The 23,536-nt window shown below is 40.8% G+C and overlaps 2 protein-coding genes across 2 annotated transcripts; one reads left to right on the top strand and one right to left on the bottom strand.

Annotated features, from left to right (window-relative positions):
* Window positions 1-2,878: 2,878 nt before the first annotated feature.
* On the bottom strand, window positions 2,879-7,092 carry LOC103446575 (uncharacterized). The gene is made up of 6 exons (XM_008385707.4): window positions 6,225-7,092; window positions 5,869-6,115; window positions 5,395-5,553; window positions 4,909-5,014; window positions 4,707-4,821; window positions 2,879-3,091 (listed from the first exon to the last, which is right to left on the bottom strand). Exons 1-6 carry the CDS (start codon window positions 6,270-6,272, stop codon window positions 3,050-3,052), a joined length of 717 nt encoding a protein of 238 aa, XP_008383929.1. The 5' UTR covers window positions 6,273-7,092; the 3' UTR covers window positions 2,879-3,049.
* A 465-nt stretch (window positions 7,093-7,557) lies between these two features.
* Window positions 7,558-23,352, top strand: LOC103446574 (14-3-3 protein 7-like). The gene is made up of 7 exons (XM_008385706.4): window positions 7,558-7,945; window positions 8,572-8,878; window positions 9,077-9,164; window positions 9,293-9,402; window positions 9,528-9,673; window positions 22,925-22,959; window positions 23,114-23,352. Exons 1-7 carry the CDS (start codon window positions 7,879-7,881, stop codon window positions 23,117-23,119), a joined length of 759 nt encoding a protein of 252 aa, XP_008383928.2. The 5' UTR covers window positions 7,558-7,878; the 3' UTR covers window positions 23,120-23,352.
* Window positions 23,353-23,536: the final 184 nt, after the last annotated feature.

Below are 23,536 nucleotides of genomic sequence, written 5' to 3'. Positions count from 1 at the left end.
TAACTAGGATGTTAACTTCTCGTCTATACTCTCTTCAGAAAATAATCTCATGATCTGTATCATATATATTTTAGGTTCTCATTTGCAGATCATAGCAAATATTTATTCAAATAGGAAATTGTATTAAATATTGCAAATTTACAAGATAGATTTTGTCCCTCAAATATAGTTAGCGTAGTATTAACAAACGAACGAAACTTGGCTGCTGAAAAATCAGCAGCAATTCCTGCTCCTCATCAATTACAGATAGACACGTGTTCAAGTAATTAATTTTTTAATCATAAATTGAACACGTGTTCATCTATGATTGGTGACGAGTAGGAACTACTGCTGATTTTTTCAGCAGCCAAGTTCTTTCCTTAACAAACTGAATGATTAAAACTTTGAGTGATGTGTATAAGGTGGTCAATTCAAAAGTTGATCGACATGTGAGCTCTTGCTAACATAAAATCGTATCCTATATAGGGTTACCAGAATCAATACCCAAATTTGGTAATTGGTAGGCATAAATGATATCAAATAACTAGCCATAGGTTGTTCCATTCACTGCGAATATTCATGCCATTTGTGTATAGAATCCACGTCATAAGATACATATCACCAAAATATATTAGTAAGCCAGTACTTATGTCTTCCTCTTCAATCCACCGGTTCTATATTTTTAGATATTAGTAAAAAGTAAAAGTAACGAAAAGTTTAATACCTCCGTGCAAAAAACTTCTCTTTACATGTCTTTGAAAATCTATCAAGATAGCAAAATAAATAAATAAATAAAGATAGTCTAAATTTCCTGTTACATAGCATGCATAGATCACTATAAATTCCGAAACACAACCTTAATGTTCAACCATCAAAGCTTCGATCATCCACAACGAAAGAAAGATTAAGAAGTCTTCAACTCTCATGGCTAATAACAACATTCCCTACAATTTTATGCCAACCAAAGCTGAAGTAGAGAAGGCAAAGGCCAACATGAAGGTGAAGAACACTTCTTACTACAATTTTATGCCAACGAAAGTTGAAGAAGATGCGGCAACGGCCAACAATCGCAAGCATCTAGCAACGCACACTTGTGTGGAAATCAGAGAGCTTTCGGAAACAAAGGACTTCCTTGGTTCTTTAGATGTTTAAGACTAGAGTGTTACTCTTTAAGTTTCTTTAGGATGTGAGGGTGTTCTTTTATTTCGTTTCGTTTTTGCATGTTTACCTAGTGGAGTTAGATTTTGTTTTTAGGGCGAGGTTAGCACTTAGAACCTCTTTTATCATTGTGTTTTATGGATATTGATACTACAATAATCTTTTGGATTTATCGTATGAATTTAAAGACCTAGTTTACTTTCTTTGTTTTTTAAAGAAACCTGCTCCGTATGTTAAACCAGTTGGTTCCGTGGTTTTAGAATTCTTGGCAAAGTAGCAAGGCTGATGGGCAAGCCCCCTCTTGCCGCAATGGTGTGGGGTGTCAAAGGCCTTTACACAGCGGCCAACTCAAAGGAGTTGAAGTTCGACGTAGAGCTTTTTGGTTGTTTAAGTCAGCTTTATTTGTGTCGTCACTCAATTATTATTTACAAAGTCAATATTGAGTGGAGACCCGAGAAACATGAATATTTTAAGAATTTTATGAATTGACACAAAGAGGACAAAATGTTCAACAATTAAAAAAACATTCAAGTTGGCAGAGGAAATTTTCGAAAATAATCATGATCAAATTATAAAACCATACCTAATTGATTTCTAAAATGATACCTATAAAAAGAGAATTTCCAAAAGAGATGTTAAATTCAAAACATCAAATTTAAATTTGGTGGCTGACTTGGTAATTTGACATATTGTCAATGTTTTCCTTCCACCTAATATGACAAAATTTATTGCTTCATTTATGTTTTTCTTAAAACAAAAATAATAAAATTTGGGTTGTTATTGATTTAAAAATAATAAAATAATACTTAAATATGCTAGCATTTAAAGTAAGGCAAGTGAAATGTCTTTGGAAATAGCAAAAATCAAATTTGAAGGTAGCTTCAAATATCTTTTTGTCCATATCCGCTTAGACCATCTCCAAAGGAGATGTGAAATTTACCTAAAATTTAAATTTGAAGGCTTACGTGGCACTTTGGCATGTTTTAAACTTTGGCAGTAAGGGGGAAAGATGTCAATCCATGTCATGCCACATTAGATTTGGCTTCTCGGATGGAAAATATTAATGTTGTGTTTTGTTACCGCTATTGCTGATTTGGACATTTGGAGATGCTCTTAGCCTTCTTTTCCATGTTATCTTTGACATCTCGGTTTAAATAAACGGTACATCATTTGTTACCATTACGTGTCTATGTAGTATTTTTGACATCTCAAATGGTCAATATGTGTGCTTTAATGTTCTCACTAATTAGTAAATACATATTTTTTCGTATTCTATTCTTTGAGCGGAGGCCGATGGCGTCAATGGTGGGTGCTAATATGAGATATTTTCGTCTACATAATTACTAGAAGCAGAACCCAAATTTGTTAACTGGTAGGCATAAATCGGAGATACAGGCTCATCTAGGAAATGCTTGTAAGTGACTGAAAACACTTTTAAAGAAAATATTTTTAGAGCCAATCCTTAGTAAAAATGCAAGTTAATTCTTAAAAAACACTTGAAGTGCTTCTTGCAAGTGCTTTTGAAATCCAAAAACAGTTTCTCTAAAAGCAGTTAGTCATTTAGAAGCACTTTCCAAACTAGTTAACATTCTCTTACAACTAATATATTGCTTCAGTGATTCATTCGCTTATAAAGAGATTTTTGGAGTGCCGACTGCCCCGTATCTAAACTTCATCAGCGGCATTTCTTTCAGAAAAAAACAAATCTAACGCAATATAAGTCCTAGATGAAGATTTAACATAATGAAATCTAAACATATCATTATCATTTGTCAGTTCATACAAGACCCAAAAATGGAATACATCTATTGGCATTATAAGCTTCCTTAAAACTAGAGAAAAGTCATATGGCGGCAAGATGGAACCATCAAACTAAAACTTTGATAGTCATATCCAAGTTGGCAGCCCGCCGCTAGTCGTCGACATCCACGGAGACAACCTCTTTGTTCACAATCTGCAATAATAGATGCATACAAATACATAGCATAGCATAATCAAGACTTCAGGTTTGCAGAAACTAAGCAAATGAATTTCACTGGACATAAATAATTAGATTTAGACAGGGAAAGCTCTGAGCTTTTAGTACAAATCACACAACTATGAATTTTTTTTTTCTGCAACAAAGCAACAAAACCGCCGAACAAGACTTTCTCCCGAGCTAATTCCCCAGAGCAATATTTGCAAAATAAGTGGCAGCACCCTCGGAAAAATGTTCTTTCAAATGGTCTTTAATATCTTTTACCTTTTATCGTCTTCTATACTTTTACTACTTTCTTTTGGTATATGGATGAATTTAGAGAATGTTTCATCTGCAATGCATACTTGTCTCTAGGGTTTTCGGAGTAATTATAATCTCCTACTAGTTTGACACTCATAGTTTCTACCATACTCTTGCAACCTCTTACAGTTCCTTAGGGCTTGTTTGGTATCCTATTTGAGTTCAACTTTTTTAACTGAAAAACACTTTTTGAGTTTTAGGCGTTGAATTCTTGTTTGGTAGGACTCTTTTTAAAAATTGAATTCAAAACTAACTTAAAAACATAAGCTATTTCTTAAAAACACTAAAAGTGAGTTTTTAGAGTTTTTTCTGCTTTCTCCTCAACATCTTTTTTTTTGCTCTCTCTCCTAACCCTTTCTTTCTTCTCTCCTAACCCTCTCTTTCCTCTCCCCCCATATCACACCCTGTCTTCTCTCTCTCTCCTCAACCTTTGTCTCATCACCTCTCTTTCTTCTCACTCCTCACTTTCTCACCGTAATTTTTTGCTCTCTCCCTCACCTCCTCACCCTCTCCCTGTCTTTCTCTCCTCCAATTTCTGCTCAAGGTAGTTTGAATTCAAACTAAAAAATTTATTTTTAAAAACTCAACCAAACAGATTTTTGAAATTTTGAGATTTAAAAGAAAACTGTTTTTAGTGATGTTATTTGAAAATTATTTTTAGGAACAATCAAAGTTTTTGGTAGGATACCAAACGGGCACTTATATTTTCTTCTAGTTCTTTATTCTCAAAAACATAGTATTTCCTCATTTTCTATATAGAACTGCTTGTATAATTTATTCCTATTCTTAGACTCCTCAGCTTCCTCTCCCTTCTAAACTACAGGACCCCTCCTCATCCATATGACAGGCTCAGTCACTCTCTGCGCTGTCAACTCTGGTAAGACCAATCTTTATTCTAGGATAGAGAACCAATGTGTACTTTCTTAACCTTCCTTAAATGCAAACTTAACGTTTTGTTTCTTTGCAATCTTCATGAACTCTCTATACTGTTCATTGTGTTACTTTGTCTACAGTTCAACCTTGCACAACCTTTCAACTTTCGTGTCTGTGTACAGTTTACACTTTGAATTAAATGAGTGGAGACGCAAAAAATTGAACCTCTAACAACTCTATGAATTCCCAAAATAGACGACAAAAATGTTCACCAATTTGAAAACCATGCAAGTTGACATGAGTAAGTTTCCAAATATACTTTTTCTCTGTTGAGGGGAGATATATATACACTCCAAACAGAACTTACTTTTAGCTGCACAAGATACTTAATCATGAATAATTGATCTCTAAATCATACCTCTGATATGTGTGCTTTTGTGCTCTCACTAATTGGTGCATCTAAAGCTCTCTCCGCAAGCTCATAAAACAAAGTATTGCCTTCAGGTCCACTTACTTTGTCTTTCTGCAAATATCTAAAATGAAGAACAATACTTGAGATAGATACCTACAGATACAAACAACAACAACAAAGCCTTATCTCACAGCGAATAAAGCCAAACCTTTGCTGGACAAGTGTGTCCAGTGCTTGCTTTATGTTTCCTAGGACTGGATGGTTTTCATTGCTTTCGTCCAATCCCATTCGTCTCAAATTACGCCAAAGATCCTCTGCAGTTCCACCAGGACAGCAAAAGTTGGTTGTCTCACAACACAACACAAGGTAACAGAAAATAAATAATTGCCCACATTGGTTTTTAGCATTTTAAAGACAATATGTGGTGATGTCTGATCCATGCACTTTGCTACACAATCTCATTATACCAGATGTGGAAGAGCCCATTAAGCAAGCAGATCACCGAATATGTATAATAGTACATTCATCAAAGAATTTGGCTTATAGTTTACCAAAAAAAAAAAAAAAGAATTTGGCTTATATATAAGCAATTTCCCAACTAAATTGTTCTGCCAGCTCTCCTAGCATCTTTCCTTTCGCAAAAGATTAGCTTGTAAACATAAAACTATAAAATAAAACCAAAAGGCAGCCATACCTTCAGTCATTTTACCGCCGGAAATATGTACAAGACTCAGTACGACAAAAGTGAAACCATTGAGAGGAACCGTACTATCATTGTCGTTCAAGACATACTTCTTATACACATCAGAAGGTAGCTTACTCGTGATGATATAGGATTTTGCCTCCGCAGCACCTGAATAATGTGTTCATAAACTACTGTCAAAACCGGAATCCTCGAAATTACTAAGGAATGATGGGTACAGCGTAAAATGACAATTGAACTTGTATCAAAAGGGAACATATAACCTACAATCGAGAAACCCACATTTCCTGCAATTTAGGAAACCTCAATTTCCATGATGTATGGTTTGGCCAATACTGGCTCATATGGATCCTACCATACTCGGACCAGAACAAATCACAACAGAATTACAATTCAAATAAAATTTTGAACCTTGAGCTTAATTAGAAACATAACCATCGAAATTTCGAAGGTAAAGAATCTTACTCTGTTGCGAAATGCGTCCCTGATTAGCGGAAGAAGGACGAGACCTCTGAAGCTCCCGCATTTCGTACCCGAAAATGGAGGACAACTTCTGTACGGCCTCGTTGATGATGAAAGTAGGAAGATTGCGCTGGCGGTAGTTCTTGGTGAGCAGCTGGGTGAGCTCTTCCCTCTTTATCGGACACCCCGAGCTGTGGTGCGTCTTGAACAGCACGTATCGGATTACTTCCGCTACAAGCTTGTCCTTTTCCTGAGAAAAATAAATACCGAAAACGAAAAATCGGAGATTTTTTCTTCTTCTGAAATTTGGGGAATCCGAGACGAAGACTGGAATTGAAAGTGTGCGAGTGCGTTCTTACCTCTTTGGATATGTCGAATTGAGAGAGATCTACAACTGGTTGTGACATGATGGAGGGAATTTGGGGATTTTGCCTTCAATCTGAAACCCTAATCCCCTTTTTCTTGAGCGATTTTGTGGCGGGAAATCTGCTTTCTCACCGATGAGCCACTAAGGTTTGGAATGTGAAATGTTCCTTTTAGCGGGTTCTGTTGGGCCTGGGTTGGAGGGCCGGGGTTTTTTTTTCAGCTTCAATGATTTCATTCATTGTTCTAAAAAGCTCTGTCTAAACTGTGCCTAGGCGTTAGGCAGCCTAAACATGCTAAGGTGCCCACCTAAACCGCCTAGCATCTGTCTAGCCCGTCTAAATCCGCTTAAATTGCAAATCATATAGATAAAAAATAGATAAATTTAATTTTGCATTTTTTTTTTTTCAATAAATTGTAAGAGACTTGTTGAATACTTAAATGAACACATATTATATGTTTGTTCCCCATATTTTCATTATGTTCCATTACTTCATAATATATATGTCATTCTATTTTGTAGTTTATATATATTTTAAGTATAAACAGACACTTATTTACACGAAATATAATAAATTTACTTAAATCCACCTAGTCCACCTAACCGCCCGCCTAAGTTCGCCTAGCCGCCTGCCTAAGTCCCGCCACCCAACTAGCGGCTAGCGTCTTTTAAAACCTTGATTTCATTTCATCTCTCATAAATATTCTATTTTCATATGCTATATTCAATTTCAAGTTACAAACTTTTATTTTATGGATTTATATTCAAATATATTTTTTTTATAAACGATATTATTTACACTAATAGGGTGGGAGAGCCCTAAACCTCACAATGGACTAACATTAATGTGGTTCAAATTCGCCTTTGACGAGAATCGAACCAAAAACCTCTCACTCTCAAGTGAAGAGAAATACCTTAAGATATGCAGGTTGTTAACCTTTTAATATTTATATTCATGTATTTTTCTTAGGTGATTCTATACATATAATGTCTCAAATATGAATGGGGGTAATGAAATAATCTAGGAAGCCTTGTTGGAGGAGGAAGACATTGAGGGGGAAATAGGGGATGAAGAAATTGAGGAAGATGAACAAGAAAGCGAATTGGAGGACGAAAAATTACAGCAAAAATTGAATTTGTGGCTAGCATTGCAATGATTCAATACAAATTTTACTCTTACCAAGATAAGTCATTTCTTGGTAGGCACCCTTGCGTAGAGATCTCTCTTGGTGAAAACCGTAATGAAAAGGAGTTGACATGACATGTAAGCATATATACAAAATGGAGCCCACTTGCAGTGCACCACTCACCACTCTCATCCTTTCCAACATCAAACACCCATCAGTGGTCGCCCCGTTCAATAACGCACCCAACCACGTTGCTCCATGTGATCCACGTTCGAATCTAATTCCATCACCGGCCCTTATCTCGCCCTCTGAGGAAAATCCACAACCATTTCAGACCATTGATCCTAGTACCTGTCCACTAACCATATCCAACGGTCTCTCGGTTGAACTATTTGAATCGTCATGTGATGAAAGAGATAGACGGAGGGTTGTGACGAGATATATATAAGTAGAGCTAGAGCATATTATTTAGTTGCAGAATTTTTATTAGTTGCCAAAACCAGAGTTTCAGAGAGAAAGGCTATGGAGATAGAGAGAGAGAAGCATGCTTACCAGGCGAAACTTGCCGAGCAAGCCGAAAGATACGACGGTATGTTCTTCTTGCATGGACCCTTCTTACTTTTGTGATTTGTGGTGGCGTGAAGTGTTTGTTATATTCTCATGGCTTTTGGAATACCAGACCAAGTTATGAGTTTTACACAAGGAGCATCTAAGTTTGCATCATAACTAGACCAAGTTAATTACTGCGCGTGTTTGATCCTATAACAATGATTATCTCAAGTTTCCGGCTTGATCCTTGATAGCTTTGCCTGGTTTGGTTTTTTGATCCGGAAAAGAGAGGAAATGGAAGAGTGATTACATATATAATAGGTGTTCGTAAGCAGAAATTAAATTTCCAGTTGTTTACAAGCAAAACTGGCTATGTTAAACATTCTTTGATTGCGATACATGTCGTACCCCGTCCTCGATCACCTGTTCATTCTGAGACTCAATTCAGTACCATTTATTTGGTTTGTGTGTGGCATGTGTAATATCATCTGAAATTTAATGGAAATAGGGTATTGGTCTTATCATTTTTGCAACAAATTTTCCGGAAAGTTGCTGATTTGAGTTTTGGTCATCTGCGGTGGCAGTGGCGCAAATAATTTTCTGTTTTTGGGTCAGTACTACACTTGCATAATACAAATTAATTATATTTCATTTTTCTTGTTTCAGAGATGATTGAAGAAATGAAGAAAGTTGCCAAGTTGGATGTGGAATTGAGCGTGGAGGAGCGAAATTTGTTGTCAGTTGGGTATAAGAGTGTGATCGGGGCAAGAAGGGCGTCATGGCGGATACTGTCTTCCATTGAACAAAAGGAAGAGGCCAAGGGTGGTGAACAAAATGTGAAGAGGATAAAGGAGTACAGGCAGAGGGTTGAAGACGAGCTTGCGAAAATTTGCCATGACATACTAACAGTTGTTGATTATCACCTTCTCCCCTCTTCGTCCACTGGGGAATCTACTGTTTTTTACCATAAGATGTGAGAGCAACTATTTCGTTATGAATTTCTTACCTTTGGTTACTTTTCGCGTGCATTATGTTCGGAGGATCTTCGCTTCATTGCCTATTCCTTTTGACAGACTATCACAATGCAAAGTAATGTTGCGGTTTTCTTTGGCAACAATACGGCATGTGTGGGAGAGAGATTTGACTTGTGACCCTTGTTGTTGTGTGACAGGAAAGGAGATTACTATCGATATCTAGCTGAATTCAAATCTGGTGATGATCGCAAACAAGCTGCTGATCACTCGCTTAAAGCCTATTTGGTATGCTTTGATTCCGCTTCCTTGCTGGATGTCTTCTTCCCCTATCATGTTTACAATTTCTTTTCATTGTCATGTTATATTCACGTACCAATAACTAGATCATAACGCAATTTACATTTGTGCTGCAGACTGCGGTTGATACTGCTGCCTCTGAGTTGCCCCCAACACATCCAATCAGGCTCGGCCTGGCTCTAAACTTCTCTGTTTTTTACTATGAAATTCTCAACTCCCCGGAGAGGTTTCCCTAATCTTCCTCTTTCTGCCCCACTTGCATGCCTCCTTCCAATTATTTTTACACAGTGTTTACTTTTACAACATCGAGTCACCACTTTTATGTTCCATTTGCAACATTGCACCGTGCAGGGCGTGTCATCTAGCTAAGAAGGCATTTGATGAGACTTTTGCCGAACTTGACAGCATCGACCAAGAATCTAGCAAGGACAGCACCCTCATTATGCAGCTTCTCAAAGATAATCTCACATTGTGGACCTCAGATCTGCCAGAGGGAGGTAATTTTACGAGTCGGTTTCTTTCTGCATTGTTTGAATCTTGTGTCAATTTTCTATATTATCTTCAAGCCATGTCTTAGTATGATTTCTACAAGTCCTGATAATCCGTCTTAATTGGAGTCCTCGTGTGTGGAGATTTAAGTTCAACAAAGTGTGTATGTATTTGTGGATGCAAATTTTCTCCTCTTCGATCTTGGACGATTTTGCACCTACAAAACAACTAGCACCTTAGGTTAAGGCCAAAAGCCTCACGCGCCCACGATGAATGGGGGGGGCTTAGGCCGAAGAACCTCCGATGCCAAAGTTAGAAATTTAGAGAGAAATAGTGTTTAGAGTGTTTTGGAATTTTTGCAAGAGGTTTGGCCTGAGTGTTTGGTAAAAATGGGTGACTATTTATAGGACCAAATTGGTCCACATCTTCAAGAAATGGCCGGCCCTTTTCATGTGCTTTGGGATGAATTTTGTGGTTTTATTAGCCACTTTATTGGCTAATAAAATATAATAGAAATAAATGGGAAGTTACCCAATTGAATGACTAGCATTATTTGGCTAATATAGTGGAAGAAATTTGAAAAGGTGTGGAGCAAAGAGAGGGAATGTGGCCGGTCTACTAGGTGGGATTTTAGGGTTTATTTTAGGTTTAATTAGCCAATTAATTGGCTAATTAAATATGAAAGGAAATGTTTTTGTGCTTTATGGTGTTAATTGGCTAATAAAAGGGAAGAGATGATGGAAAAGGTAGAAAAAAGGTGATGTATTAGGTTTTGAATGGGGTAGCCGGCCCTATTCTATTTTTTAGGTTTGAATGGATGTTTCAAATTGATATTAAAGGATGATTTTAGGAGATATGGGAAGAATATATTATTTTAGATAAATAATATATTAGGAAAATTAAATTTTGGAAATAATTACCTAAAATAAGATAATTTGGAATTGGTTACCTCTTCTGGAGCATTTTTGACTTGGTTGAGGATGATTACCCTCTACTTGCGCGTAGGAATCCTGGTATGCCTCAAGGGTATTTTTGTTCTCTTTTGTCCAAAACTCCACGTGTCGCCTAGTGAATATTTTTGGCTCCACAAATGCCCCCACACCTGTTGGGCTGCTCGCAAAAAAAGGGCAGCAGGTGTAGAGATCTTCTTGCTTTAGGAAACTTAAGACTGCTTCCTATTTTGATGTTGATTCTCTCTTTAATAGGAAATTAGATCCTTCTAGGAAAGGGAAATAAATTTCTCTCAAAGCCTATTTAAGTCCACCTTAAGTGGGTTATTAAATCAACTTTGGAGAGCGATTTATTCTACCCTACAAGAGAGAGATAGCTTAGAGGATATTTGTTCCCCCTCCTCTAGCAATCTTCTACATCTTGCCCGTGCAAAGGACCGTCTTTCGTTGCTTTCTTCGTCTTCTTCGTGCCGCACCGATGTAAGAAAAATTTAATTTTTCTTGCCTTATTCTTGGATAGTGCTATTGCGGGGCAGCCGTCGGGGTGGTGCGGCACATCGGCTGGCAGGGGCCAGGAGTTGGCTCGGCATGGGCCGAGGAGATGTTGTGGCAGGGACCACTGCTTGGGCAGCTTGGCTTGGCTTGAGCCAAAAGGCAGCTTGTGCAACTAGGGTCGCGGATTGTGGCGCTGGGGCGCAGTGCTAGGCGAGCCGCATGGCTCATGTCCTTTGGGCTCTTGGACCTGACTCGGGCCAGGCTGGTGATTGAGAGAAATAAGGAGATTGCGGGTCTCATGGGCTGCTGGAATGTTGGGCATGCAGGCCTCCTGCTTGTTGGAATGCTGGGTTGAGCTCATCTGCTGAGTACCATGAATGTCGTTGGCTGCTTAGTCCTCTTTGCCGAAAGAAAGGTGGGCTGCTCCAGAAAGAGGAGGTAAAGAGGATCAAGGCGGATGCATTGGCTCGTCTGATTGCTGTCGTGGAGCTTACTATGAATGAAGATGGAAAGAAGAGATCTTCCCCGCCTGCTCATGAGATGCCAGTTAAGAAAAAACTGAAGACTTCTTCTGCTGCTCATGAGGGTCCGCTTGCTACCGAGAGGTATGTGATTGACATGATTTTCCAATGGGAAGAAATGTAAGGCTGCTAGATCTGAGCATGTGGTGTCTTCCATGTTGAGAATGGCTAGTACAATTGTGGATAAGATTACTCAGCGTAAAGGTTTTATCATGCCCCTAGTGCCGAAGTCTGTACCAGGACGTTCTTTGGGAGCCAAGTCCGGTTCACCTTTGTAGAGACTTGCTATTATGAAGAGTGGTAAGGTGGACTCTGCTGCTAAAGTGGCGCCAAAGCCTGCTCCCTTTGTTGCTGAGATTGATTCGCCTCAGATTCAAGATCTTAAGCTTGCAATTTCTGAGCTTCGTTTCGCTACTTATGCTAAGAAGAGAGTGGATGAGCTTCTCTATTTCTCCGGAAGACTTGCTTGCTTTTACTTTTAAGGCTTCCATTGGTGAAGTAGTTGGAGAAGTTAGTGCCCGGACTGGGGCAGCCGGGGGTGAAGCGCCGGATGATGCCGCTGCTAAGAGCGTTACGGCTGTTGAAGGTGTGGCGACCGAGTAGTCGTGGAATGTCCAAGCTGCTGTAGTGTAGTATTTTAGGTAGCCTTTAGGATTTTCTTTGTTTTTCCTTGTAGCTTTTGTTTTGCTTGAACTCCTTCAACCTTTGCTAGTTGTTTATAAACATGTTTTCCTTCATTTTTCTTCATCTTCACTTCTTTTGTTCATGCCCTAACCTTTAGACTTGATAGACCAGTGGCAGGCATGCTACTTTTTTATAAGCAGACAAACTCGCGTAGCCTATGCAGCCGTAGGTGTTGGTGTAGAACTTTGCCAAGTTGTTAGCCATAGGGTTGGCAGCCGGATGCCTTACTTACAGAAGCAGACAAGTCCGCGTAACCACTAGGCTGTTAACTTTGACTTTCTTCAATTCCGTAGGTTGCGTAGCAAGTATCACAACACTTTAGGACTTGGTGTAGGTTGTTCCGCGCTTGGCAGAGGTGAAGCTTATCGACTACGTAGCATGTCGGCAGTGGATAAAACTTCGTATATGCGCGCTAGCTTGTCTAACCTTTCACAAGAATGTGCGGTTGTATAAGTCTAGTGCGGCTTCACTGCTCGAAGGGCAAACCGTAGGCAGTCTTCCAGAATCCGTAGGCTACCTTAGTGCACTCGGTAGCAGCTTTAGGATTCCAGGGCAGCCGTCCATCGGATGTACTGCGTAATGTGCCCTCTCCGTCTCTAGGGCCCGTTTCCCCACGGATTAGGCCAAGAGACCCAAAATCCTTCAGTTAGCTAAACCTTGAAAAAGACCATTGCGGCTACTTCTAGGAATCCCGGCGCAAGCCATCGTGCATCTAGTTATACTAGGGCAGCCAGGCTCATCCACGTCTGGATATTCGGAGTGTAAAGTTTATCCTCCCGTCTTGGAGAGCTGACCCATATGGGTGTCGGAGAATTGGTTTACCCTCTCGTACTGGAGAGCATGGTTGGTCCCTCGGGGGGCGCAATTCCTGCGATGAGTCCCTAAGAAGGGTGCAGTCTTCTTTTGAAGTGCAAGAGTGATTAGTTGTTGTAAGCATGCAGCCAAGCCAAGTTGTGATTACTTCTAAATTCCTCATTGAAAAACGAGTGAAACGAACGAGAACTTTAGCTGTAAGGTAGGAACTGCATAACAACTGGATAGTCCTCAGCTTGTGAGGTGGTGCCCGTCGAGCTTATTGAGTCTTCGGGTTTTGATGTAGCGGGAGGTCACACATGGTATTTCTTCAGATTGTAGGCCATCCATTTTTTTTTCAATCTTTTTGCCGCTTCATGGTGGTGAGGGTGTAATTACTCTTGCCCCCTACTCTGCTGATTTTGTACGGACCTTCCCAGATGGGATCCATCTTTTTGGAGCCTTCTCTGCCGGCAGTGATGAAGGCTTTTCTGCGCCGTCGACATGCAAATGCCAGAAGTCTCCATCGGGTGGAGTAGGCGCAGCTAGAGTGTGCTCGGCTACTTCTGAGGCATCGTTGGGCCGCTCTGTTGCGTCACATAGGCTCGGCGTGAAGGCGCAGTAGGGAGCTGTGGAGATGGGGCCATGTCATACGCAACAGGAGATGCTCAACTGCCGGTATTGGGCCACTCTAGAGTTGAATCATTGAGCAAGGGTCGGCTAGGGCCGTGTGATGCGCAGCAAGAAATGGTACTCAACTGCCGTTACATGTTGCTCCTATGTAGAATCTTTCAGGGTGACGAGGACAAAACTTGCTTTCAAGTGTGTCTTTTCAGTGTTACGTTCGTCAGAAAACTTTACATCCGCCAGGGTCTACGCCTTTATCGTCGCGCGTCTGGATTGGGCAGAATAGTACGTCATTAAGATGATTGCATGCGTTTGAAAGTAAAATTTGTGCTTCTAGGTTGCAACAACTATCGCCAAAGTTAACTTTTGAATTTTTAATAACATCGATGAGAGCTTTTGAACTGTAGAATACAGGTAACTGTGGAATACAGGTAGTCGGGCCCCCATCTCTTCTCGCATGATGGTAGAGCTTATTGCTACTTTAGATAATGTCAAACATGTGAATAAGTCCTCCGCTGCTTCTAGGGAGGTGATGTCGGGTACTTCTTCAAGTCCTTGAATGTGCATTGGCGAGCCTCATCCCAAAGTGCATACTTCTCTGCCAAAGCAAAAGAGTCTGCCAGAGTTAGATCTTCTTTCATGATCAACTTTCCGAATAGCGGGTGGTCTGCTGGAAGTCCTTTTTGGAAGGCTGCTCTAGCTATCGAGTCGTTGCATCCGACTATTTTTGCCTTTTCTACTTTGAACCTCCTCACATAATCGCGAAGCGACTCCTTTGGGTTCTTCTTGACGTTGAACAAATGATCAGACTTCTTTTTGATTGAGCGATAGGATGAATATTCTTTGGTGAAAACCAAATAAAGTTCGTAGAAATCCCGGATGGATTGTGGCGGCAGGGTGTAGAACCAATCTTGCGCCTCGCCTTGTAAAGTGGTGGCGAATATCTTGCACATGAGCTCATCGTTGTTTCGATAAAGGATCATTGCGCTTCGGTAGCGCTTTAAGTGTCTCTCCGGGTCTTCATCCCCTTTGAAAGATGTGAAATGTGGCATGCTGAACTCTCGTGGAGGCTCTGCCTGCTCGATCTCGTCCGTGAAGGGTGACCTGCTTATGTTGGTCATGTTCCGTCGTAGTGCCTCGTTGGTGACCTCGTTGCGTTGGAAATCATGCAATCGCTTGGTCAAAAGTCTCTCTACTTCTTCCTGAATTTGCCTTTGTTGGGGTAGTGCAGCTCTCGGCTGCCCCCAGCCATGACTTGCTGGTCTAGGCTGCTCTTCCATGTGTTTGGCTCGTCTATGCCGCAGATGCAGTGCATATGGTGCATTCCTAGCAGGCGAGCGAGTTCTTCGCAGGCTGCTGGTTGAACTTGAGCTGGATTGAGTGACTGCTTCTCTCCGTCCGTCGTGCTGCCTACTCTGATGTGAGGTGGATGATGCTCCTTGTGGGCTTAGCCGCGAATGAACACTTTGTCTGGAAGGTTGCTCATGTTGACTATCGGAGTGTGACCCCAACCGTGAATGTATGCTCATCCGTGGGCCTAGTCGAGAGTACACGCTCCTCCGCGCGCTAAGACGGGAGTATACGCTATCTCGGGGGCCCAATCGGGAATGTACACTGCCTGAACGTTCAGCTCGTGGCTGGTCGAATGGCTGCTTGCTGGGATGCTGCTGGAAAGGTTCGTCTGCCCTTGTCCTACTTCGGGATACCTCATCCGGGGCACGTTGGATCCCGATGCGTTGCAAAAGTTGATTCACCAAAGTTGTCTGTTGTGCAAGGGTGCTCGTCAACTCTATGACTTGTCGAGACAAGTGTTGTTCGCCATTTGGATTGGAAGAGCTTGGAAGGAATGCGCCTCCTTGAGCAGTGGAAGGGTGGTAGACTCCGGGCGCGAGATTTGAGTTGGGAAATGTCAAATCCGCGAAAAAATGTGGTGAGAATGCCCCCGGCTCGATGGTAGGTCCAGATGGTTGAGATAGTTTTGGGCCGACTTGGGCTGCTTGGAAAGCCACGGGAGCAGTGTGGGCCTTGAGAGTGGGCTGCTCGTCGGAAGTGGGCTGCTCGTTGGGAGCAGGCTGGGTCACGAGAGCAGGCTGCTTGGCAGGAGCAGGTTGCTTGGCGAGAGCAGGCTGGGCCACGAAAGCAGGCTGCTTGGCAGGAGCAGGTTGCTTGGCGGGAGCAGGCTGGGCCACGGAAGTAGGCTGCTTGGCAGGAGCAGGCTGGGCCACGGGAGTGGGTTGCTCGACGGGAGCAGGCTGGATCACGGGAGCAGGCTGCTCAATGCGCGATGCATGTGAATGCGAGGCTTGGGCTTGGGTCCACGTGAACTTGGATGGCACGGCTTGGATCATGGTCTTGGTACCGTGAGCCTTGGATGGCACGGCTCGGGCCGTGGTGAAGGCTCCATGGACCTCGCCACGAGTGGCTACCGAAGTAGCCATCGTGGTGGTTCCCATGGTGGCCGTGGTGAAGGCATCATGGACCTCGCCGTGGGTGGCTACCGAGGTAGCCACCACGGTGGTTCCCATGGTGGAAGCTCGTGGTGATGATGCCGCTCCCCTTATTGTCGCATTTTGCCTTACGGATCTCCGGGTCGTGGTGAAGGCTCCATGGACCTCGCCACGAGTGGCTACCGAAGTAGCCACCGCGGTGGTTCCCATGGTGGCCGTGGTGAAGGCACCATGGACCTCGCCGCGGGTAGCTACCGAAGTAGCCACCACGGTGGTTCCCATGGTGGAAGCTCGTGATGATGATGCCGCTCCCCTTATTGTCGCATTTAGCCTCACGGATCTCCGCAATCCCATTTCTTGAACATTAGAATTTTCACTTGTGGAATTTTCTAAATTTCTAGCCATTATATTTTGCTTATACGTTTTATCAAAGAACCTTTGCAAGTAAAAAATTCTAATAATAAGAACGTATGAAAAATATTCAAATGGACTAGAAAATAAAGAAAAAACCTTTTTTGTGCGAGAGTCTTCTACGAGTATGGATTTCAACTCTCAATGAAAGCACCAATTTGTGGATGCAAATTTTCTCCTCTTCGATCTTGGACGATTTTGCACCTACAAAACAACTAGCACCTTAGGTTAAGGCCAAAAGCCTCATGCGCCCACGATGAATGGGGGGGGCTTTGGCCGAAGAACCTCCGATGCCAAAGTTAGAAATTTAGAGAGAAATAGTGTTTAGAGTGTTTTGGAATTTTTGCAAGAGGTTTGGCCTGAGTGTTTGGTAAAAATGGGTGACTATTTATAGGACCAAATTGGTCCACATCTTCAAGAAATGGCCGGCCCTTTTCATGTGCTTTGGGATGAATTTTGTGGTTTTATTAGCCACTTTATTGGCTAATAAAATATAATAGAAATAAATGGGAAGTTACCCAATTGAATGACTAGCATTATTTGGCTAATATAGTGGAAGAAATTTGAAAAGGTGTGGAGCAAAGAGAGGGAATGTGGCCGGTCTACTAGGTGGGATTTTAGGGTTTATTTTAGGTTTAATTAGCCAATTAATTGGCTAATTAAATATGAAAGGAAATGTTTTTGTGCTTTATGGTGTTAATTGGCTAATAAAAGGGAAGAGATGATGGAAAAGGTAGAAAAAAGGTGATGTATTAGGTTTTGAATGGGGTAGCCGGCCCTATTCTATTTTTTAGGTTTGAATGGATGTTTCAAATTGATATTAAAGGATGATTTTAGGAGATATGGGAAGAATATATTATTTTAGATAAATAATATATTAGGAAAATTAAATTTTGGAAATAATTACCTAAAATAAGATAATTTGGAATTGGTTACCTCTTCTGGAGCATTTTTGACTTGGTTGAGGATGATTACCCTCTACTTGCGCGTAGGAATCCTGGTATGCCTCAAGGGTATTTTTGTCCTCTTTTGTCCAAAAGTCCACGTGTCGCCTAGTGAATATTTTTGGCTCCACAGTATTCATGAAAAAGAATTACAAGGGAGAGATCTCATAAAAAGGAGACGAAGCAAGGAAGGAAAAACCTACCCAATAAACAAATGCAAACAGCTACAAAGTAGTAGCTAGAGAGAAAAAGGCTAGCCCTAGATACAACTCACAAGAAATCTCCTAGAAGACATAAACCCTAAAATTAAGGAATAACACTTTAACACAAAGTGAATAACACTTTAACACAAAGTGATGGCCACCCATCAGTTTCAATACTCCCCCTCAAGCTAGATCAAGGGGGTTGATTGATCCAAGCTTGCTCAGCAATCTTTGGAAATGAGTAGAGCCGAGAGCTTTTGTAAACAAGTCAGCAAGTTGATCATAACTTCGAGTGTACACGGTGTTGATGACTTTGGATTGGACTTGTGCTCGGATGTAATGGCCATGAACTTCAATGTGCTTTGTTCTTTCGTGGAATACCAGATTTGAAGCTATATGCATGGCAGCTTGGTTGTCACAAAACAAGGACATAGGTTCCTTGTTAACGCAACCAAGATCCGTTAGGAGACTTTTTAACCAAATTAATTCACAAGCCATGGCTGCCATGGCTCTATATTCAGCCTCAGCACTTGATCTTGCAACCACGGTTTGTTTTTTACTCTTCCATGTCACAAGATTGCCACCAACAAAAGTACAGAAACCAGTGGTAGACTTCCGATTGAGGGCATTACTCGCCCAATCAGCATTAGTGTATGCCATGATATAATTTGAACCATGTTTTTGCATGAGTAAACCTCTGCCAATGGATCCCTTCAAGTATCTGAGTATCCTTTTGACACTCTCCTAGTGAATCATCGAGAGAGAGTGCATAAATTGATTGACAAAACTTACAGAATAAGCAATATCAGGTCTGGTGATAGTGAGGTAGATTAGTTTTCCTACCACGCGTTGATAAACCCTAGGGTTTGGAAGTGGTTAACTGGGTGCATCTACTTGAAGTCTACTCACCAGAGGAGTAGAAGCGGGCTTGCAATTCAACATGCCAGCTTCATCCAATAGATCAAGAACATACCTCATTTGATTTAAGAATAAACCCTTGGAGGAAGTAGCCATTTCAATGCCAAGAAAGTACTTTAAGATTCCCAAATCCTTAATGGCAAATGTTGATGAAGAGAGGATTTGAGGGCATTGATTTCTTCTATGTTATCACCTGTTATAATAAGATCATCAACATATAGAAGAACAACTAGTTTGCCACTTATACCAGTGCGAACAAATAACGAGGAATCGGCATGGCTCTTTGTAAATCCTGCAGCTTCAAGGACTGAACTTAACTTCGAGTACCAGGCTCGGGGAGATTGCTTCAGTCCATATATGGCCTTATGGAGCTTGCAAACTTTGTTAGTTTCATGCTCTTGTGGATGTTCGGGAGGAAGCTTCATGTACACCTCCTCTTCGAGGTCACCATGAAGAAATGCATTCTTCACATCCATTTGAAATAGGGACCAATCGAGATTGACTGCCACAAATAACAACACTCGTACAGTACTCATTTTGGCTACGAGAGAAAATGTCTCTTTGTAGTCAATGCCATAAGTTTGAGTAAAGCCACGGGCTACTAAACGAGCCTTATGTCTTTCAATATTGCCATTTGAATGAAACTTGGTCTTGTATATCCACCTACTTTCTACTGCCCTTTTTCTTTTTGGAAGATCAACCACACTCCATGTTTGGTTGTTGTTTAGTGCTTGAAGCTCTTCTTTCATAGCTTTCTACCATACTAGAATGTGAGCAGCTTCATTAAAATTTCTTGGTTCATCATTAGTGGACAGCTGATGTAGAAAGGCTGTATGAGATGGTGACAGTTTTTTATAGGTTAAGGCTTTGGAGATGGGATGTCTTGCCGTGTACGTAACATACTCTTGCAGCTTTAGAGGAAGATGTCTGTCACGAGTAGGGTTTCTTCGTGGTGCCAAGACAGGTTGAGGAGTAGTGCTTGAGCTTCCTTGATCATGAGATGTTTCTTCATCATCATGTTGTTCTAAGTGGTGGTCGAGATAAACATTAAATTCATGTAGATTTGTTGGAATGGGCAAAGGAAAAATGTCCAGTAGGTTATCCCCTTGAGGTTTTTCACTGCTATTTTTTTTTTAAAGAATGGAGCATTCTCATCAAATCGAACATCCTTTGAGACACCAATCTTTCCATTATGAGGATTGTAATATTTGTATCCTTTTTTAGTGCTTGAGTATCCCATGAAGGCACTCTTGACAGCTCTGGGATCGAGCTTGTCTCGATGTGCAGCTTGAATATAGACATAACATGTGCATCCAAAAGTTCTCAGGTGTGAGATGTCAATAGTTCTTCCCTTCATTACTTCAACAGGTGATTTTGAATTCAATACACGGATAGGTAACCTGTTGATGATGTAGGCTGCAGTGAGGAGAGCCTGAGACCAAAACCTTCTAGGAACATGCATTTGAAGCATAAGAGATTTGGATTTCTCTAATAAGTCACGGTTTTTCTCTAGACTACACCATTCTGTTGTGGTGTACCAACACAGTTGGTTTGATGTAAAATCCCATGATTGCTCAAATAATTAGACATATTGTTAGATGTATACTCAGTGCCATTATCCGACTGTAAAATGTTTAACTTAGAGGAGAATTGGTTTAAGATTGATGAAAGTCTTTGAAAGCATCAAAGAATTCACTTTTGAATTTCAAGAGGTAAATCCAAATGCAACGAGAATAGTCATTAATAAAGGTGGTATAATATTTATATCCATCAAATGATTATACACGGGAAAGATCCCAAATATCTGAATGAACAACCTCAAACAGTTTACTGGTTCTAGACTTGGAAGAAACAAAAGGAAGCCTAGTAGCTTTTGACATTTGACAGACTCACATTCATGTGTGGCTTTACAAAATTTTGGAAATAGTTTGTTCATCACAGGTTCTGAGAGATGGGCCAATCGAAGTGCCAAAGTTGGTACTCTTGAGGAAGACTTAGGTTGGCAAAAGGATGCTTAACAAGCTTGAGCTTCTTTGAAAGATAGTAGAGTCCATTCAATAGAACCCTTCACCAATCTTCTTCTGGGTGACTCGATCCTGAAATACAACATTGTGAGGGGAGAATATGGCAAGGCAATTTAGTGTGTTTGTGAGTTTTCCTATGGATAAAAGCTGGAAGGGAAATGAAGGCACATACAAAGTTGTTAACTCAATCTCATCACTTAACAGTTTAAGTTTACCTTTTCCCATAATAGGTTTTCTTTTCCCATTTGCTACAGATACAAGTGAAGACTCAAGCATATTTTGAAACTTATCTAAGCAAGATGACTTATTTGTTATATGATCTGTGGCACCTGAGTCTATGATCCAACAATCATGCGTAATTTCATTGAGAGCAGTGGAGAGGGCAGAGATAATACTTGAAACATTGTCTTGCGTTGTGGTCTCATTCAAGAAGCCTGCAAATTTTCCAAGCATGGCAGTAGGATTCTTAGAGATCACTTCCTTTTCCTCGGTGGTGCCTCCTCTCCTTTGAAGAAAGCTTCCTGAGTCTATGGGATTTGCAGTGAAGTTTGGTAAACCACCAGTCAACGAGCTAGTTGAATGGAGAGCCTTTGGAAAAATTCCCTTGCCTTCTTTGATCATTCTTCCTTCCTTATCAAACTTTAGCTTTAACTCTAGATGTAGGATCCAGCATTTTTCCCTTATGTGCCCTTTCATGTTGCAGTACGTACATTTCCAATCTGCCTTCTTTCCAGTAAATGTTTTTTCACCAGTGTGTTTATGATTGCTGGTGAAAACCCTTGCCTCAGAGTTGGACTTGGGTTCAATGTGCATGACTTTTCTTTGAGTTTCCTCCCTTTGGACAACTTGACAAACACTATTAAACGAGGGCAGATCTGCAGTCATCAGCAAGTGACTTCGAAGATCTTCATATTATGCTCCAAGACTTGCCAAAAGTTGAAAGACTTTGTCTTCATCGGCTCTTTTGAAGAGTGCAGTAGAATCTGTTATATCTGAACGATACATGTCAAGTTCATTCCACATGGACTTCATGCTCCCAAGGTGTTGCACGAAGGATTGATCACCTTGCCTTAGCCCAGTGAGATCCTTCTTGAGTTGAAATATACGAGCAGCATTGTTTTGGCTGCCATACATCTCTTTGATAGATTCCCACAAAATATGAGAGGATTCTGAGTAACTGAAGAGTTCAGACAGCTTAGGTTCCATAGAGTTAAGTATCCAAGACATAACAAGCTGATCGTTTGCATGCCATGCACCATACGATGTAGAGGATGGTTCAAGTGCTTTAATCCTTCCATTGGCATACCCTAACTTCGATCTTCCACCTAAGGCAAGAGAGATGGCGCGAGACCATGGTAGGTAATTAAACTCGTTTAATAACACTGAGCATAGGCACAAATTTGGATTGATTTCACCATGAATCACACTGGAAGATAAAGTGTTTGATGAGCTTGTTGCCTCTCGGCTTAAAGTCTGGTCTTCTGCCATGACAGTGAACGAAGAGCAAAAGACACCAAGAAAGAATGAAATTTTTTTGAATGGAATGGATTGAATAACAGAGGCAGGACCCTATGATTCCTGCTCTGATACCATGTTGAGATTTAAGTTCAACAAAATATCTATGTATTCATGAAAAAGAATTACAAGGGAAAGGTCTCATAAAAAGGAGACGAAGCAAGGAAGGAAAAACCTACCCAATAAACAAATGCAAACAGCTACAAAGTAGTAGCTAGAGAGAAAAAGGTTAGCCCTAGATACAACTCACAAGAAATCTCCTAGAAGACATAAACCCTAAAATTAAGGAATAAAAGGCTTGCCCTAAATACAACTCACAAGAAATCTCCTAGAAGACATAAACCCTAAAATTAAGGAATAACACTTTAACACAAAGTGATGGCCACCCATCAGTTTCAATATCGTGTTACAGGGTAAAATCTTCTTAAATTCATTATGTTCTTTTCTCATTCTTGTGTTAGCGCGTATTCTTTCGTTATCACAGAGTTTAGTTTGTCTAAATTCTTTTCCTTGTGGTGAAATTTAAATTCTTAGACCATTCTGTGTTGCTTTTACATAAACAAAAAGAAAGCGAATACATCTGCTTTCTTCAAGAAATACTTTCCATCTGATTATGTTCTCCAACTTATTCGCTTTCTTTTTGTTGTTGTTGCATGTGTAATTAATGGAAATTAATCAAGAGTTTATGCACTTAATTGGTGATTATTGTTTTTTTATTGAATTCTCAGGTGAGAAACTTAAAGTTGAAGAACCCCTTCCAGAGGTAAGCCAGATAATATTATGACAGAAAACTGCAGTTTCATCTTGGCAAAATGTCATTTCCACCTTGTGCTGTTTATTTTCGGACGTAGATTTTCTGCTTTTGTTTGTTAAATTGCCTTGTTTCCTTTAATCCCTAGTTAGTAATGAATCTGCAGAGTTAGATGGGGATCAGAGAGACTAATTATTTGGGACTGGCTTTCGACAATGAAGCAACATAAGGCTTGTGACTCAACGGATTACTAAGTTTGTAGTAGAGGGAAAGTGAGTAGTATTGGCTTGTATCTGTGTATGTATTGTCTATCAACATAATCACACTCTGCATTTGTGATCCTGTTGGAATTTGTATGCCAAACTGTTGAACTCATTTATGTTTATGTTTGCTCTCCTATCAGAATTTGCTTTCGTCTATGAACAAGACACGCCTATTGCTTACAGGGTAGGCGCGCAGATTATGTGCCCCTTATAAAGGTCGTACCCAGTGCACAAGGCTCCCGCTTTACGCAGGGTCTGGAAGAGGTGAATGTCGGCTAGCCTTACCCCCATTTTATGGAGAGGCTGCTCTCAAGTCTCGAACCCGA

This window comes from Malus domestica, chromosome 08 (genome assembly GCF_042453785.1).
Source record: "Malus domestica chromosome 08, GDT2T_hap1".
Taxonomy (NCBI): domain Eukaryota; kingdom Viridiplantae; phylum Streptophyta; class Magnoliopsida; order Rosales; family Rosaceae; genus Malus; species Malus domestica.
This window is presented reverse-complemented; position numbering and strand designations above follow the sequence as displayed.

Excerpts from the sequence above, each read along its gene's own strand:
- LOC103446575 (XM_008385707.4), bottom strand. The coding sequence starts at position 6,272 with ATGTCACAACCAGTTGTAGATCTCTCTCAATTCGACATATCCAAAGAG. Across the intron at positions 6,116-6,224 it reads AATTCGACATATCCAAAGAG|GAAAAGGACAAGCTTGTAGC; the intron begins GTAAGAACGCAC and ends TATTTTTCTCAG. Across the intron at positions 5,554-5,868 it reads GGGACGCATTTCGCAACAGA|GTGCTGCGGAGGCAAAATCC; the intron begins GTAAGATTCTTT and ends CACATTATTCAG.
- LOC103446574 (XM_008385706.4), top strand. The coding sequence starts at position 7,879 with ATGGAGATAGAGAGAGAGAAGCATGCTTACCAGGCGAAACTTGCCGAG. Across the intron at positions 9,403-9,527 it reads ATTCTCAACTCCCCGGAGAG|GGCGTGTCATCTAGCTAAGA; the intron begins GTTTCCCTAATC and ends TGCACCGTGCAG. Across the intron at positions 9,674-22,924 it reads CTCAGATCTGCCAGAGGGAG|GTGAGAAACTTAAAGTTGAA; the intron begins GTAATTTTACGA and ends TTGAATTCTCAG.